At 41.6% G+C, this 14,557-nt stretch overlaps 2 protein-coding genes across 2 annotated transcripts; one reads left to right on the top strand and one right to left on the bottom strand.

Moving 5' to 3' along the window:
- Positions 1–7,159: 7,159 nt before the first annotated feature.
- On the bottom strand, positions 7,160–7,952 carry MELLADRAFT_95929 (uncharacterized protein; the record flags this gene model as incomplete). The annotated part of the gene is made up of 3 exons (XM_007407117.1): positions 7,160–7,348; positions 7,414–7,546; positions 7,759–7,952. 3 exons carry the CDS (start codon positions 7,950–7,952, stop codon positions 7,160–7,162), a joined length of 516 nt encoding a protein of 171 aa, XP_007407179.1.
- A 4,449-nt stretch (positions 7,953–12,401) lies between these two features.
- Positions 12,402–12,850, top strand: MELLADRAFT_61144 (uncharacterized protein; the record flags this gene model as incomplete). Its single annotated transcript, XM_007407222.1, has 2 exons — positions 12,402–12,753; positions 12,798–12,850. 2 exons carry the CDS (start codon positions 12,402–12,404, stop codon positions 12,848–12,850), a joined length of 405 nt encoding a protein of 134 aa, XP_007407284.1.
- Between the last annotated feature and the right edge of the window lie 1,707 nt (positions 12,851–14,557).

Genomic DNA, 14,557 nt, shown 5'->3' with positions numbered 1-14,557 from the left:
TATTTGAGACTGAGAACAAATGAGAAATAAGTTGAATTCAGGTTTGATGAATGTTTGAATTGAGTTGAGAGATGTGGTGGCAATGTATCTTGATTTGAGAAGTTGTCTTTTTGGTGTTCTTTGTTATGTTGTGATGTGTGATGTGTGATGTGTGGAGCGTGGAGTTTGTACATATGCTGGGTGATGGGTTGTTGTATGTTGTGTTTTTGTTATGTACACGTAATGAGGTGGCACACCCCCCTCGCTCAGGGCTTCCGTAACATGGCTATGGCTGACTGCAGTAAGCATGTGGTATGGTTTTGCAAACTTCTCTTTGTCCTCACCCACTCAATGCCAATAACAACAATCATCAATCTGCCTCGCACGTCCTTATTTAACGGCAACAATGGGGCTGTGTTCTTGTCTCAAGAAGCGGCAGTGAACTCCCAATCCAAACACATCAACATCAGGCACCACTACATCCGTGAACTGGTCAGGAACAACATCATTCAACCAACACAGATCGACACAAAGGCCATGCCGGCTGACTACCTTACCAAGGCAACAACAAAGTTGGTAATTGACAACTGCAGGAGGTTGGTTGGGAACTTGCTTTACGGCGAACTCAAAGAGTCAAAGTAAGTTCCTCCCAAAGTATGCACCGCCAGGGCTATCTACTATCCAAATTTGTCAAAACATCACCTCGGCCATGCTGTGAGCACACAACTATTTTTGGGCTTTTTGAGATACAACGACAGCATAATGATGGTCTCTCCGATGGAGTCTTGACAAAATCAACTTCATTCTCAATTTTTCATATCTTTAGGCCCTTGCTATTTGCAGCCCACACAAAATCCATGTAGGCGCTGCCAAAACAGCGCCTACATGGCTTTTTCCCACAAAAAAGCGCCTACATTTATGATGTAGGCACTCAAAACGTTCTAAAATGACGCCTACAGGTCAAAAAACCTATGTAGGCGTCATTTGGCTACGCCTACATGCTAGGAATGAAATGTAGGCGTAATTTGGTTACACCTTTAAGTTGTAGGCGCTTCAAATTTACGTCTACAGCTCATTTTTGGAATGTAGGCGTAAAATTCAAGCGCCTACATATGTGGGCGCTTGAAAATTACGCCTACATGTCTTCTTTTGCATGTAGGCGTAGTTTTCAAGCGCCTAAATTTAAGATTTGACATGTAGGTGCTTGACATTGCGAAAATAATGTATTTTCCAAGGTGAAAAATAATTGACATTAATGCACAAAATGATTAATAATGCAGAATTAATGCAGAATTAATGCAGAACTAATGCATTTTGAATCATTTTGTGAAATAAATGTAATCATTTTTCACGTTGGAAAAATACATTATATTCGCAGTGTGAATATCACACCTACATGCAAGGAATTCCATGTAGGCGCTTGAAAATGACGCCTACATGCAGAAAAAGACATGTAGGCATAATTTTCAAGCGCCTACATTGCTTTTTTGGGGATGTGGGCGTCATTTTCAAGCGCCTACATGTGTATTGATGCATGGGACTGCGCCTACACATGTGTCGACGTGGAACTTTGGTCCAACTTCTCTTCCGTCTTCCAATATTCACATTTTGAGTCCAAACTGCTATGTCTGTCTTCCAATACTCTCATTTCAAGTCCAAACTGCTTTGCCCGCCTTCCAATACTCTCATTTCAAGTCCAAACTGTGTTTTCTGTCTTCCAATACTCTCATTTTGACTGGAAAATTGTTCTTCATTACCTTTCAGACCAGTCTGGAGTTGCAGGTGCTGGATTTGTAGCGCCTACATATGCAAGACTGCAAGTAGGTGCTTATTTGAGCCAAAAAATTAATGTAGGCGCGTGTAATTTACGCCTACATGCCTTAAAAACCATGTAGGCGTAATTTCCAAGCGCCTACATAGCAGGTGCTCAATTGCCAGCGCCTACATACAGAAAATGGAATGTGGGCGCTCAAAAATTACAAAACATCACACCTACATGTGATGTAGGCGCTCAAAACATTTTAAAATGACGCCTACAGGTTAAAAAACCCATGTAGGCGTCATTTGGCTACGCCTACAATCTAAAAATGGCATATGTAGGCGCTCAAAAAAAGCGCCTACATTCAAAATTTCAGAATGTAGGCGCTTGAAAATAGCGCCTACATGCCATTTTTAGATTGTAGGCGTAGCCAAATGACGCCTACATGGGTTTTTTAACCTGTAGGCGTCATTTTAAAATGTTTTGAGCGCCTACATCATGAATGTAGGCACTTTTTCGTGGGAAAAAGCCATGTAGGCGTAATTTGGACAGCGCCTACATAGTTTTTTTGTGGGATGCAAATAGCAATGGCCTATCTTTATTTTCATTTTTCTAATTTCTCCTATTTTCTGTTTCTGATTTTGTTTATTTTTCAATTCTTTATTTTTGTCTATGTTTCATTTCTATCTCAACTAAAGATTGTTTCTTTTATTTTTGCATTTCTATTACAAAACACTTGGAGCAGGGGGGGCTGTTGACATGTACTCCTTATTACATCATGACTACACTTCACATAGTTACTCCTACATATTTCAAATCATTTCATTATTCTTATGCTTATACATAATTTCATGCTTGTAGTATTTCATATATATTCTAGTCTTCTCCAGAGCCTGTTGTAGTTTGAGCGTTGATTCTTTTTATTCTTCTCTCAAACTCTGTCCTTGGCGCACCACTCTATCTTTCTTCTTATTCATCATACACCTAGAGTGCTGAATTCTGTGTACAGGTTAGTGTACAATCAATATGAAATATGTAGTTGATTCTTTTCATTCTTCTCTCAAACTCTGTCCTCGGTGCACCACTCTATCTTTCTTCTTATTCAGCATACACATAGAGTGTGGACTTCTGTGTACAGCTGTTTTGTGTATCATCAGGTAGGGCAGCAATGCAGGTTTGAACTGAAAGGCCCGTCAGTTTGCCACTGGGAGAGCAAGTCAGTGACGTCGGAGTACTGCAGGTTAGCTTTGTGAGACAGGTCTGCGGTGATGACAACGGTAGCTTGCACAGCCGTTTCAGATTCTAGATGCTCTTGAAATTGACTACATTGATAGTCGCGTAAATGGTTGAAAGCAAATTGGCAACCAGCCAAAGCCGGCACATTACACCACAAACCCTCCATTACGGTTTTCCCACCGGGGTTTCTCCCCGGTTGGTACCCCGATTTCCTTTGCAGAGAGGCTACGTTGACGCAACGAGCTTAGACCGCGCGGTTTAAATTGGGGATTTTGAAACCCGTGTGCCAACCAAGTTTTTAACAAACCAGTTTTTTGACATGGGTTTGCCAACCAAATATGAATCCGTTTCAAATCCGTTGTTTGTTCGATAGCTATTTGGAAAACAGCACCTGCATTCTATTCGCAATTGCCCATTGCATTTCTTGTTCCCCACATGCACTCAGATGGACAGGGCAAGCACAAGCTGCATGTATATAATGAACACATTGTAATGAAATTCAAATGTGAGAATATGTGATAATAACATTAAGAACAGATGCAGAAAGCCAGATCATAAAAAAGATACACTTAGAAAAGATACACGCAAGGATATAATATTGATCACGAGACAAAAGAATTGAGAACGTAAAGACAGGAGTTGATCATTCATGAACAAGATATGGTACTAAATGTAACACCCTCATGTGGCCTCGTCGAGCACTGTTACATGGGCCCAGGTTCAATTCGTTCATCATGATGCAGTGTGTCTTACTCAAAGATCTTATCGCCCTGTGGACCAGCTGATCAAGGAGAGGGAGGGTTGCAGCCGAGATCAAGCGACTCCGGTGAAATTAAAGTGCCCTGGATCAGCAAGTTAGGAAGGGTCGAGTCGAGATATTCGAGGTTTGATGCGTTTAAGAGTCATGTTGAAGTGGAGATGCTAAAAAGGTTGAATAGTTGATAGGCCTTTGAACGAGTCTGATAGTTTGTTTTTCTTCATTATCTCGATTTGAATCTATCATTTGTGAATTGATTTAACGACAAAAGTCTTTTACCATAAATTTTTGAAAATAGTTTAATGATTGGATGCTTCAAGTAAATTGATTGGGTCAAGAACGTAAATGTTATAGTCAATTCAATGATAGCTGGTGATCCTAAAAACACTTCAATTTGAAGTTGAGATGCTACACAAGTTGGCTAGTTGATGAACCTGTTTGATGAGAATAAATCATGAGAACTGATAAAAGGATGATATCCGGTAATGAAGATGATTGAGGTGTAATCAGTGAATGTGATGATGATGATAAGATGTGGTAGTGATTGATGTGTTGGAGAGTGAAGAAGGGGAAGACGACTTACCAAACCTGTCGATGAAGTGAAGTTGAGATATGGAATTGGAGATTGAGGTTGATGTGTCAAAAGGCAAAGAGACGCCAACTCATCAAATCAATTAGACTTATTTGATTAAATTGATGTATGTTGTTTGAACTTAAGTTTTATGGATGTCTTTCAATTCATCAGTCTTTTTTCCGTGAAGGGTGGGTTGATGAAGACTCATGAATCGGGGTCAAAAAACCGTACAGGATAGGATTGTTTGCTGCCATTTCATCAACCGCAACAAGCTGGGTGATCAAAATTTCGGGTTAGGATCTGGTCACTTTAGATGCGGCTGGCCAACTGCTCGCAGAGTGGTTGACCAACCGTAGGTCATATCTCAGATACGACCCATCTGCAACCCGGGCCCAACTTATTTTTTGACTGATTTTTAACCGCGCTGCAGCCGCGAGTCTTCGTAACCTTCTCGCAACCGAACTTCAACAAAAACAGGGTTTGTGGTGTAGTATTTGAAGTGAGCAGGTAGTCAACAAACAGATCCGCTCAACAAAAAGTGTTGGTTGCAAAAGACGGTGGGGCTGCTTTTTGGACCGCCGTTTGGATGGTCTTGAGACCTTGAGATAACACCGACTTGACGTGGGAAGATCGATGCATCTCTGAAGATAGTCTTGAAGAATAATGTTGAATCGATATGGAACAAACGTCCTTGCCTTTGCCCTTGAATCCTTTGATCCACAACACTGACCTCCGGACAACTTCGTGTGCGTTCCTTGGACCACCCCAAGGTCTCAACCACCAAGTCCCAACTTGCACTGTATTTGACAGGGATGCCACAAAGGAGATGGTTGAAGTCCCTCTTCAGGGATTCCACAAAAATCAGTAACTGTACAAATCCCTGGGCTAAATTATTACCGTTGTTGCCATTGTTGCCATTGTTGCCGCTGCATTGGGTGCAATTATTTTGCATTTCAGGCCGTACATTTTGCCAACTGAGAGACCAACGCCTATGCCTGAGAACGATGTCACCGCATGCTGATGACATACGCTTACTAGGTATTCCTCGTTGAAGAGCAATAATTTGTAAAGTTATCAAATAGTTCTTAGTTATGTATGCTCATCCTGCGTGATGTTTTTTCTGTTGTTATGTTTCTCTGACTTTTGTACAGTGACCCAAGTGTAAGACCTGTGGTCATTACATATACGCGCAAGCGCACACTTAGCTAGTAAGACTTCAGATCTAATTCATACATACTATATATAATTGTTTTCCTTTCAAATCTTACCAAATGGTTCCTTAGAGATATTCGGACTGATGATTGCCCTCTATCCTTTGGAACCAGGTATAGTCATTTATCTTAGTTATATCTTTCTTTCTCTTTATTGTTGTTGTTTATCCTTAGAGATATCAGGACTAATTATTGCCCTCTATCCTTTGGAACCAGACGTGTTCCCGTTTGGATTAGTAATATAAAAATCAGGTCTCTTAGGTTCTAGAAAACCCCTCTGCTGTGTCTCACAGTGTCTTGCTCTTGAAGCATCTAGTGAAGGTGCTTCCAACACCGAGCTACATAAATGAAGGCAGGTCAGTTGATTTGACGTCAGAAATGCATTATACTTGATTATATTGGAAGCACTCTTACGTCAAAATATAGTACTACCAATGCATACTTTCCTGGCCATTGGTAGTATCAGGAAGATCTTGTTCCATGGGATTGTCAATGGGAAGGCATTCACACGCGCAAAATAACATGGCGTGGATATCCGAGGTGTTCCACCAATCCAGCCAAGCTTTGGCTTTGGGAAACAGGCGTAGGATGGTGTCAAACTTCTTTGCTAGGGTTGTTCCACCCGGCTTGTTGGGTTCTAGGAGATCAAGGGCCATTTGCTCAAATTTGGCCTACCAAAACAATACATGTTCATGAACAAAAGAGGTAGGTTTGAACATCAGAATGTAAACTTACCAGTTGACTTGCATCCACAATGTTTTGATTTTTCTTGATTTGAGTGATTGATTGACGGAAGTGCTCATGGCACCCCTTCGACTTCCCCAAAGCTTTAGCAGGATCTCCCTCATCAAAAACATCCATGTAGGCGGCAACAAATCCCTTTTTTTGAGCTGTTGAGAAGTCAACGACTTGTTGGACCAAAATGTTGCGCTTGTGAAAGGTGATATCAGTGGTGGCAATTTGTTGAAGTAGCGCAGTGAAATGAGCCTAATAATGGCTCACTTCAAGACCTCACAACCAACTCAGTTGAACAGGGACCCATCGGTGCATAATGTTGCTATACATTGATATGGTCATAAGCTACCCATTGTGGAAAAACCAATATGTTACATCCAAAAGAAGGCCCCCGGAGTAGACCCTCCTGTTTGAGTCAGGTTGAACAAGTTGATCCGCCATCCACTTGCTCTGGAAGGTGATGTGAACATTTGCACCTAACAGAGAGGTCAAAATCAACCAAAGCCCGTTTCTGAAATTGAGAGCCCATGAGAGTCAATCTAATGACCCAAAGTGTTAGTTGTAGCAACACTGAGACAGCTAATCTACCCGTAGCTGATAGCGCAAGATAGCGTAGCTAGAAACATGCCGCAAAGCTACAGCTAGCAGGAATTAGCATGAATGAATCCCAGCTACCCTACGCAGAGTCCCAGAAAATCTCCAGCTAACCAAATTTTGGCCCTGTAGCGTAGTGTAGAGGCACTAAACTCAGCTACAGTAGCTCGTAGTGTAGTGTAACTTGACAAGTTACACTATCATAAAGGTCAGATATGTGTTAACTGCATACAGTTACGCTACATACAAAATGCACGGTAGCGTGTTGTAGCGTAGCTGTCTCAGCGTTGGTTGTAGGAAAGGGGGAAGTGATCTTACCTGCCCCAGTGCATGAGATCCATAATCAACCAATCACCTCCTCCCTTGCTTTCTTTTTCAGGCATCAACCCTTTCTCGACAAGAACCTTTTGTTGTAAGTAAGCGAGTCGGCCTGAGCTTGGAAACACTGGATGGATCTCAGTTACTGGTGCGGTGACTGTTTGCCCGGCGCCAGCCTGGCCGACCTAGATAGGGGGGGAAGAAGTCAATCTTGAGACGGGACAAGGATGAGACTAATCAGAAATTATACCTTGAGGACCAAAGGGCCAGCCTTTGGATTCTTGATCAACTCATTGGTGAGTGTGCGCATTGCCAAGGGGTCCGCCTTTTTTGAACTGGGCCAAACGTGATTGTGAGTACCCAAGTGGTAAAGTACACCCCATCTGGTAGCTTTCTTGATGTCGATTCAACAGTTGGTTGCTAGACATTGGGTCCTAAGGTGGGTTCCTTCACGCGCTACAGCAGGAAAAACTGGGTGCCTATGAGAAACAAATATAACCAAAACCAAGAGAATTTTGAACATAAGCATCAGACTACTCCCAGAAATATAGGAAGATATTGAAGGAACAAAGGATAAGAGAATTGAAAGACTTACTCCTGGATCAATTTGGAGGCTTTTCCCTCTCCGGTTGGTGGCGGAGCAGCATACTCACAAAAGTCATCATCACAGTGTAAAATCCCAAGACAAGAGAACCAAATAGTCTTCCATGGTCCCTTCTTAGAGCCTCGGGACTTCTGAGTGTGAGGATACAAGACGTGACTGAAATTCATGACTTGATCACCAGGCATTCAAACAAAAACGGTATTGCCGTTAGGATAGATGGGATAGCCTTTGCTAACCCAAGTGGTCCTGTGGTTGATGAAGGTCTGGAGTTTGCCAGTTGCCACAACTGGAATCTTGAATTTCTTGCCCGTCTTCTTGGGGTGGTGCCGTTTCTTCTTCGTACTAGCAGATGAGTTGATGTCGAGTAAATCAGTGGACAACTGGGTGCCAGTGGCTGGCTGGGTTTGAGTGGGCGGTGTGGAAATCAAAATATCAGAAAGGTTCAATTTATAATCTTACAAAACATCTACAGTTTAAATTTCTTTCAAGGACTACACCTGAGACTTTCTGGATTATTCAGGGATCTTGTCTCTCAGACTCTTTATTCAACACTTTCATATTGTTTCTGGTTACTTTTTCATCAAGACATGTACATTCATTTCTATGTTCTAACTTACAAATAAACAAAAGATATACAATTCAAAAGAGGAAACATGAGGGAACAAGATTCAATATATTTGAGATTTAATCAATGGTTAACTAGATCCTAGAACAAAGTTTGATCAGGTAGTAAAGAAAAAGAAAAAAAAGAAAACAAGTTAGCTACACTGTCTGAAGGTGGCAAGAGGCTGGAAGCGACTCAGAATGAGTTAAAAGGAATGTCATACCAAACTACAACTCACCTAGAAGAGATTAAGATGATCGATCTGACCTGGTATCTTAGAAACAAACTATGGAAGGATTACAGACAATTTAAAAGCAGTCAGCAACCATCCAAAACTAAAGGAAGAAAGAAACTATACATATAAAATTTGAGTTATCAGAGGCTGGAATCGATTTGATTGAAGTGGCATCTCTTAGAAGATGAAGACCAGACTCAGCTTTGTTCATATCTAAACCAAAGATCAAAATCCGAATTGAAAGAGAAAAGAAAGTTCCACTTTGATGTCTAAAAGTTGAAACTAAATTGAAATCAGAACTTGAGATCAAAATTAGATAGAGGATGATGAGGATGGCATTGGTAGGAGGATCGATTTTGAGGTATATACTTAGAAAAGACAATTAGAAAGGTGTCAGTGGGATGTGAAATCAAAAACAAATCAGAGAGGAAGTTATGAGACTCATCTCTTGGCATTCAAGATCAAAAAGAAGCCTTGAGATCGAAAATAGGGTGGGACAGTCAAGATTTCAAGTGAGATGTGGGGATTGATGTGATTGCTGAAGGTTGTAGTTGGAAAGAGGCTGAGATCAATTTTGAAATGAGGATCCTGGGAGAAGTTCAAGAGGCAGCAGAGTTGGTTTGAAGAGGAGGTAATTAGAAAGGAATCGATTAGAGTTAGTAAGGTTGATAGAAATCAGCTTTAGAAGATGAACGATTAAAAAAAACAAATGAGAGACGAGATGGAAACCACTTACATATAGAACTAAACATTAATACAAATATGAGACAATAACGATCGGTCAGAGCAAAAACACGTTGGGGTTGATATGAGAATAATCGAGTTGTGGTTTTAGGGATGAGGAAAAGTTATAAAAGGGAGAGGGATTGAGCAGTAAAAGGGGAATCCATCAATCCATCAGTAGATCAATTTGTGTGTGTTCACGTGTTTTGTGTCTTTCAAGTGTGTCTTGAGAGTGTGTTCTTCTTTTCTTTTAAAGTATCAGGTGTTATCGAGTGTTTTTTTTATTAGTGTCTTGTTTGTGTTGTGTGTTTGAAGTTTAACCCCTGAAAGTTATTAAATGAGAGTATAATCCTTTGTGGTTAGTAGTGAACTTCTTTGATAACAGAGACAAAGAAAAGTAATCCTACCTTGAGTTTAGTTGTTATTGAGTGTTCTGTCTTATTCTGTCTTTCTTTGTTTTGCTGAGCTCGATGATTGAAGTCTAGAGTCTTATATTTTAAGGGTCTTATTTTTATTTAGGTGATTGATAAACCACGCCGACTTCAAACCTGGTATGACGCCGGTTTTTCTTGAACCGGATTCCGTCAGAAGATATCCAGCCGCATACTGATGTGTAGAGCCGTACTCTGCCGTACTGCTTCTGCAGACTTCAGATTGTTTCTGAAGCCGGGTTTTTATTTCACTTCTGAAGCCAGCTTTTGATTTTGATATGTAAAGATGTGTGAAGTTTGGATAAAAATGTCTTGAGGCCACTTTCGAGACTTTGGAGCTGCGAGCAGTAAGAAGCATTCCTCAAGCTTCAAAAGAGAGTGTGTTACCAAGCATCAGTCGTTTCTTGTAGCGTCAAAAAAGTCGATGTTCAGAGCATCCACTGAGATGTAGAAGCAGGAATGAGAGGAGATAATAATAAGATACAGAAACAATGAGTCAAAGACAGAAACCATGCCAGATTTTGACCCAATGCACTTGCTGTTGAAGTGTTTTGAAGGCTACTTCAGGAAGCCAATGACTGAGCCGATACTCTATGTGTCTCTTGAGTGAGAAGCCCCATATGTGATGATCTGTCTCCTCGTGTCAAGCGCTTGGCTGTCCAGCAATTGAGTCAAGCAAATGGCAACAAGATTATGTCATATTTCTTGTGGTCCAGGCTTTTTTGATCATCCATCATCCCACTCGGCTACATCTCCAATGGTCCCCCATCCTCAACAAGAGGAAACTCTCAATGTTTCCTACGGCTACCAAAACCAAGTATGTAGATCATCAGTTTCTGGAGTGACCTTCTCAAAAACAAGATTTAAAATCCAGCGGTGAGGATGATGCAAAAGCTTTCAAAAGAGATGTCACCAAGTCTGTAAATTGTTAAAATCCGGCTTCAGAAACAGGCTGAAGGCTACAGAAGCATACAGCTCGGCTCATCAGTAAGCAGCTGTATATCTTCTGAAGGAATCCGGTTCAAGAAAAACCGGCGTCAAACCAGTTTTGAAGTCGGCGTGGTTTATCAATCGCCTTTATTTAATTGTTATATTTTGTTACCTCAAAAATTGAAATTTGGCCCCGAGTCCGAGTACGCTATCCTCCGGATAAAACCCCACCGTCAATAAAAGCCTTTCCCCCTCTTTACTATCATAATTACACTTTGTGTGATTTACATCAAGTTTTGCCAAACCTGCCTCTTGATCCAAGTCAAGGCCAGGTCGAGTCAGGTTTGGGAATTTATTCCAGTCCTGTACAGCTGTGTTACACAAGCGTAACAATCAACACTCAAACTCGAGTTCACATATCTCAGTACTACAAACTTGTGTAGAGTTGTGTGTAGTAGTGTTAGACTCCGCTCAGTGCTGCGCATCCAACCGCATAGTAAAAATAGGTTTTGGAAAACCTTGAAAAGACAAAGAAGTGAAAAGTAGAGAAGTCTCATCTGAATTTCGGAATCATTTTTGAAGGACGAGGGCAGCTTCACAGCGCCTGTAGTTTCATCCGCTCTCACGAGTGGTGATTCTTCCCCTCTGCGGCTCAGCCTACGCTACACTGCGTAGGAGTTCTACAGCGGTTGTGATATCTCATCAACCTTGGGCGAAGTCGAATCTCCAAAAGAGCTGGCGTATTCAAATTCTGACATAACAAAATAAAGCAGTTGAAGGGAATGGGTTTGGTACGATTGGTAGTAGAGGTAGCATGGGTAGCAGGATTGGGTGAACAGGTAGATGCGGATGAAAAGGTAGATTTGGATGAAAACATAGATTTGGATGAAAACATAGAACTGGATGAAAACATAGAACTGGACCTTGTAGCTGTGACCAAGTATCACGATGGAGTCTGAATCATACAATGGAGATTTAGCAAGGGTGAAGCAGAGGGGGTGGTCAAGTGATAATGAGTTTGTTGGCGGGATCCATTGAGGGTATGAGGCAACAGACGCAGGAGGAGTGGTCCCATCTCGGAATCTTGCTGCCAAAATGGGATGTGAAGGTCTCCTGAGATGATTTTCGACATCATTGAGGGAATCAAGACATTGGATCGTGATCTTTGGGAGTTTGAAGATTGGATTGTGAGTTTTGAGAGTTCGAAGACGGCCGGAGAGGACTAGATGCAATTGGGGTGGGGGGAAAGGGTTGGTGGTGAGTGTGAGGATTCATGCAGGGTCGCAGTTATTGTCTTGCAAAGTTTGCCAAGCCGGGAACCTTTCTGAAGCGGTGACAATGGAAATTGATAAATGACGCCGACCTGAAAACAGAACTGAAGCCGGTTTTTCTTAGACCGGATTCCCTTCGAAGATATACAGCTCGGTACATCAGTATAGCAGATGTACAGAGCTGTACCAAATCCAGAGGCTTCAGACGTAGTCTGAAGCCGGTTTTTTATATTGTTTCGAAGCCGGTTTTTCTTTTGGATTGTTCATGTTTGGAAAACTGTCTTCCTGAAGCCCACTTTTGAGAGTGTTGGGCTCTCTTTTCATCACATGTACAGTTGAGGGTGACAACCAATGAAAAAATTGCAAGTTTGAGCTGCTCTCGCATCATCTCCCACTAGCGATATGTGGATATGTGCTTTATGCTCAACTACAACCTCCCAATGCCGCCAAAAGACCAAAGCTCCTCGATTCCAAGTAGCTATCAAGATTCAAGATTGTATTACAATCAAAGACAAGATCCGATGTTCACCAATGATACAACTTCATATCGAGATCATGATCCTTATAATCAACATCTTATGAATACAGACAACCCTTTATCACATGCTGCTACTCTCTCACCTTTTCACCATCCAACTTCGACTCTAGAGAACAAAACAGGAAGTGAAGATGATGCAGAGGGTGAGACAGACGATGAAGAGAAAGGCAAAGATGAAAGTGATTTCACCGAGGACGAAGAGACAGGGTATGATGAGTCCGAGGAAGAACAAGACAAATGGATGGACAGTAATAGTATGTACATACTCTTGAATCTAAGACTGACCTTGAGTTGATAGGAGTTGATCCTGTGATTGTTCCTCAGATACCAGTGATGGCAGAGACGATGTAAATGACAAAATCAGCCAAAATGGCCAGCTTGATGAAGACTGGCCTCCTCAAGGTTTGTTTGAAATCCTTTGATTCCAGAAGGGCACCAAGTCTAACACATTTTGAATGATGCCTTACCAGGAGCCAGACCAGCACGAGAACTACTCCCCCCTCGAGAGGGCAAGATCTTCAAGTCCAAAGAGCTGGGGCAACAATACCTTGAAGCAGTTGCTAAGCATCAGGGTTATGCAATTGTGATTAAGTCAAACAAAGGCCCTCATCTAGAGAGCCGATACTTCTATTGTACACGTGGTCACCAGAATCTCAAGCGTGCTTTAGATACATCAAAGTCAAAAGTTCAACCTCCGCATGGACCTGAAAAAGACTCGAAAAAGCCTCGAAAAAGCAGCACATCTAAATCTGGCTGTTGTTTTGGAGTTTCTCTCAACTACTGGATGAAGCAAGATCATTGGAAGGTCAAAGTTCAAAATGCTCGTCACAATCACAAGCCTTACAAGAGATCAAGTGACTTACCTCGCCTGCGCCGCTTGAAAGACACAGAAGAAGAATTAGTGAATACTCTATCAGAGGCTAATGTCCGTCCTCGCACCATTCGACTTTTGTTTCCGGGGGAAAGCTCTCATCGACCAATGCGAGACATCTACAATCAAAAAGCTCGCTCTCGAAGAAAAGAACTTGAAGGAAAAACACCTATGGTCTATCTTATTACACGACTCCGAAAAGAAAACTGGTTCTATCAAGTGAAGCTTGGACGTAATGGAACAATTGAATCTCTTTTTTTTGCTCATCCCAGTGCAATCGAGATGGGCCGTCGCTTTCCACATTGTTTTGGATTGGATTGTACATACAAAACAAACAAACACCACTTCCCTCTCTTACACATTGTAGGATCAACTTGTTTCAACTCGTCCTTTTCACTTGCTTTCTGCTTCATGAAAAAAGAAGATCGTCAGGAGTACACATGGGCACTTGAACAGCTCAACACACTCTTGAAGCCAAACATCGATCAACCAAAGACTTTTGTGACTGACAAAGAGCAGGCACTCATCAATGCAATCTCTGATGTTTTCCCAGGAAGCAACCATATCTTATGTATGTGGCATATCAACAAGGCCATCTTAACTAAATGCCAGCGAATCATTACGGTAACAAAAGAATGGGATGAATTTTACAATTGCTGGCATACTTTTGTAGCTTCTTGTACTGAAGACGAATTTATTGCTAACAAGTCCAAACTTATCGAGATTGCAAAGCGTCATACACCCACAATCCTTCAATATCTCGAGTCAAACTGGTTTCCGATAGTTGAAAAATATGTGAAGCTTTTTGCAAATGATTTCCTCCATTTTGGAAATCAAACAACTTCACGAGTCGAGGGTTCTCATTGCTTTGTCAAAAGTTTCCCCGAAGGTTCTATGCAGGACTTGTTGTCATGTTTCAAATCTATCAAACTAGCAGTCAAACATCAAGTGACTGATTTTGAATGTCAACTGGCTAGCGAGCTCCAACAAAGAATCAATAACATTGACGGATGCTTTGATTTACTACATACCAAATTATCTCACTATGCAATCAGATTGGCCACTGAACAGATTTCTCTGATTGGCAAACCAGGTCGAAAACCTTGCACGGATTCATTCTCAACCTCTCGTGGGATTCCTTGCTCACATCGATTAGAGGCCCAAATTGTCCTTGGCCAGAAAATTCA

The sequence above is a fragment of the Melampsora larici-populina genome, assembly GCF_000204055.1.
Source record: "Melampsora larici-populina 98AG31 unplaced genomic scaffold MELLAscaffold_8, whole genome shotgun sequence".
NCBI lineage: Eukaryota > Fungi > Basidiomycota > Pucciniomycetes > Pucciniales > Melampsoraceae > Melampsora > Melampsora laricis-populina.
This window is presented reverse-complemented; position numbering and strand designations above follow the sequence as displayed.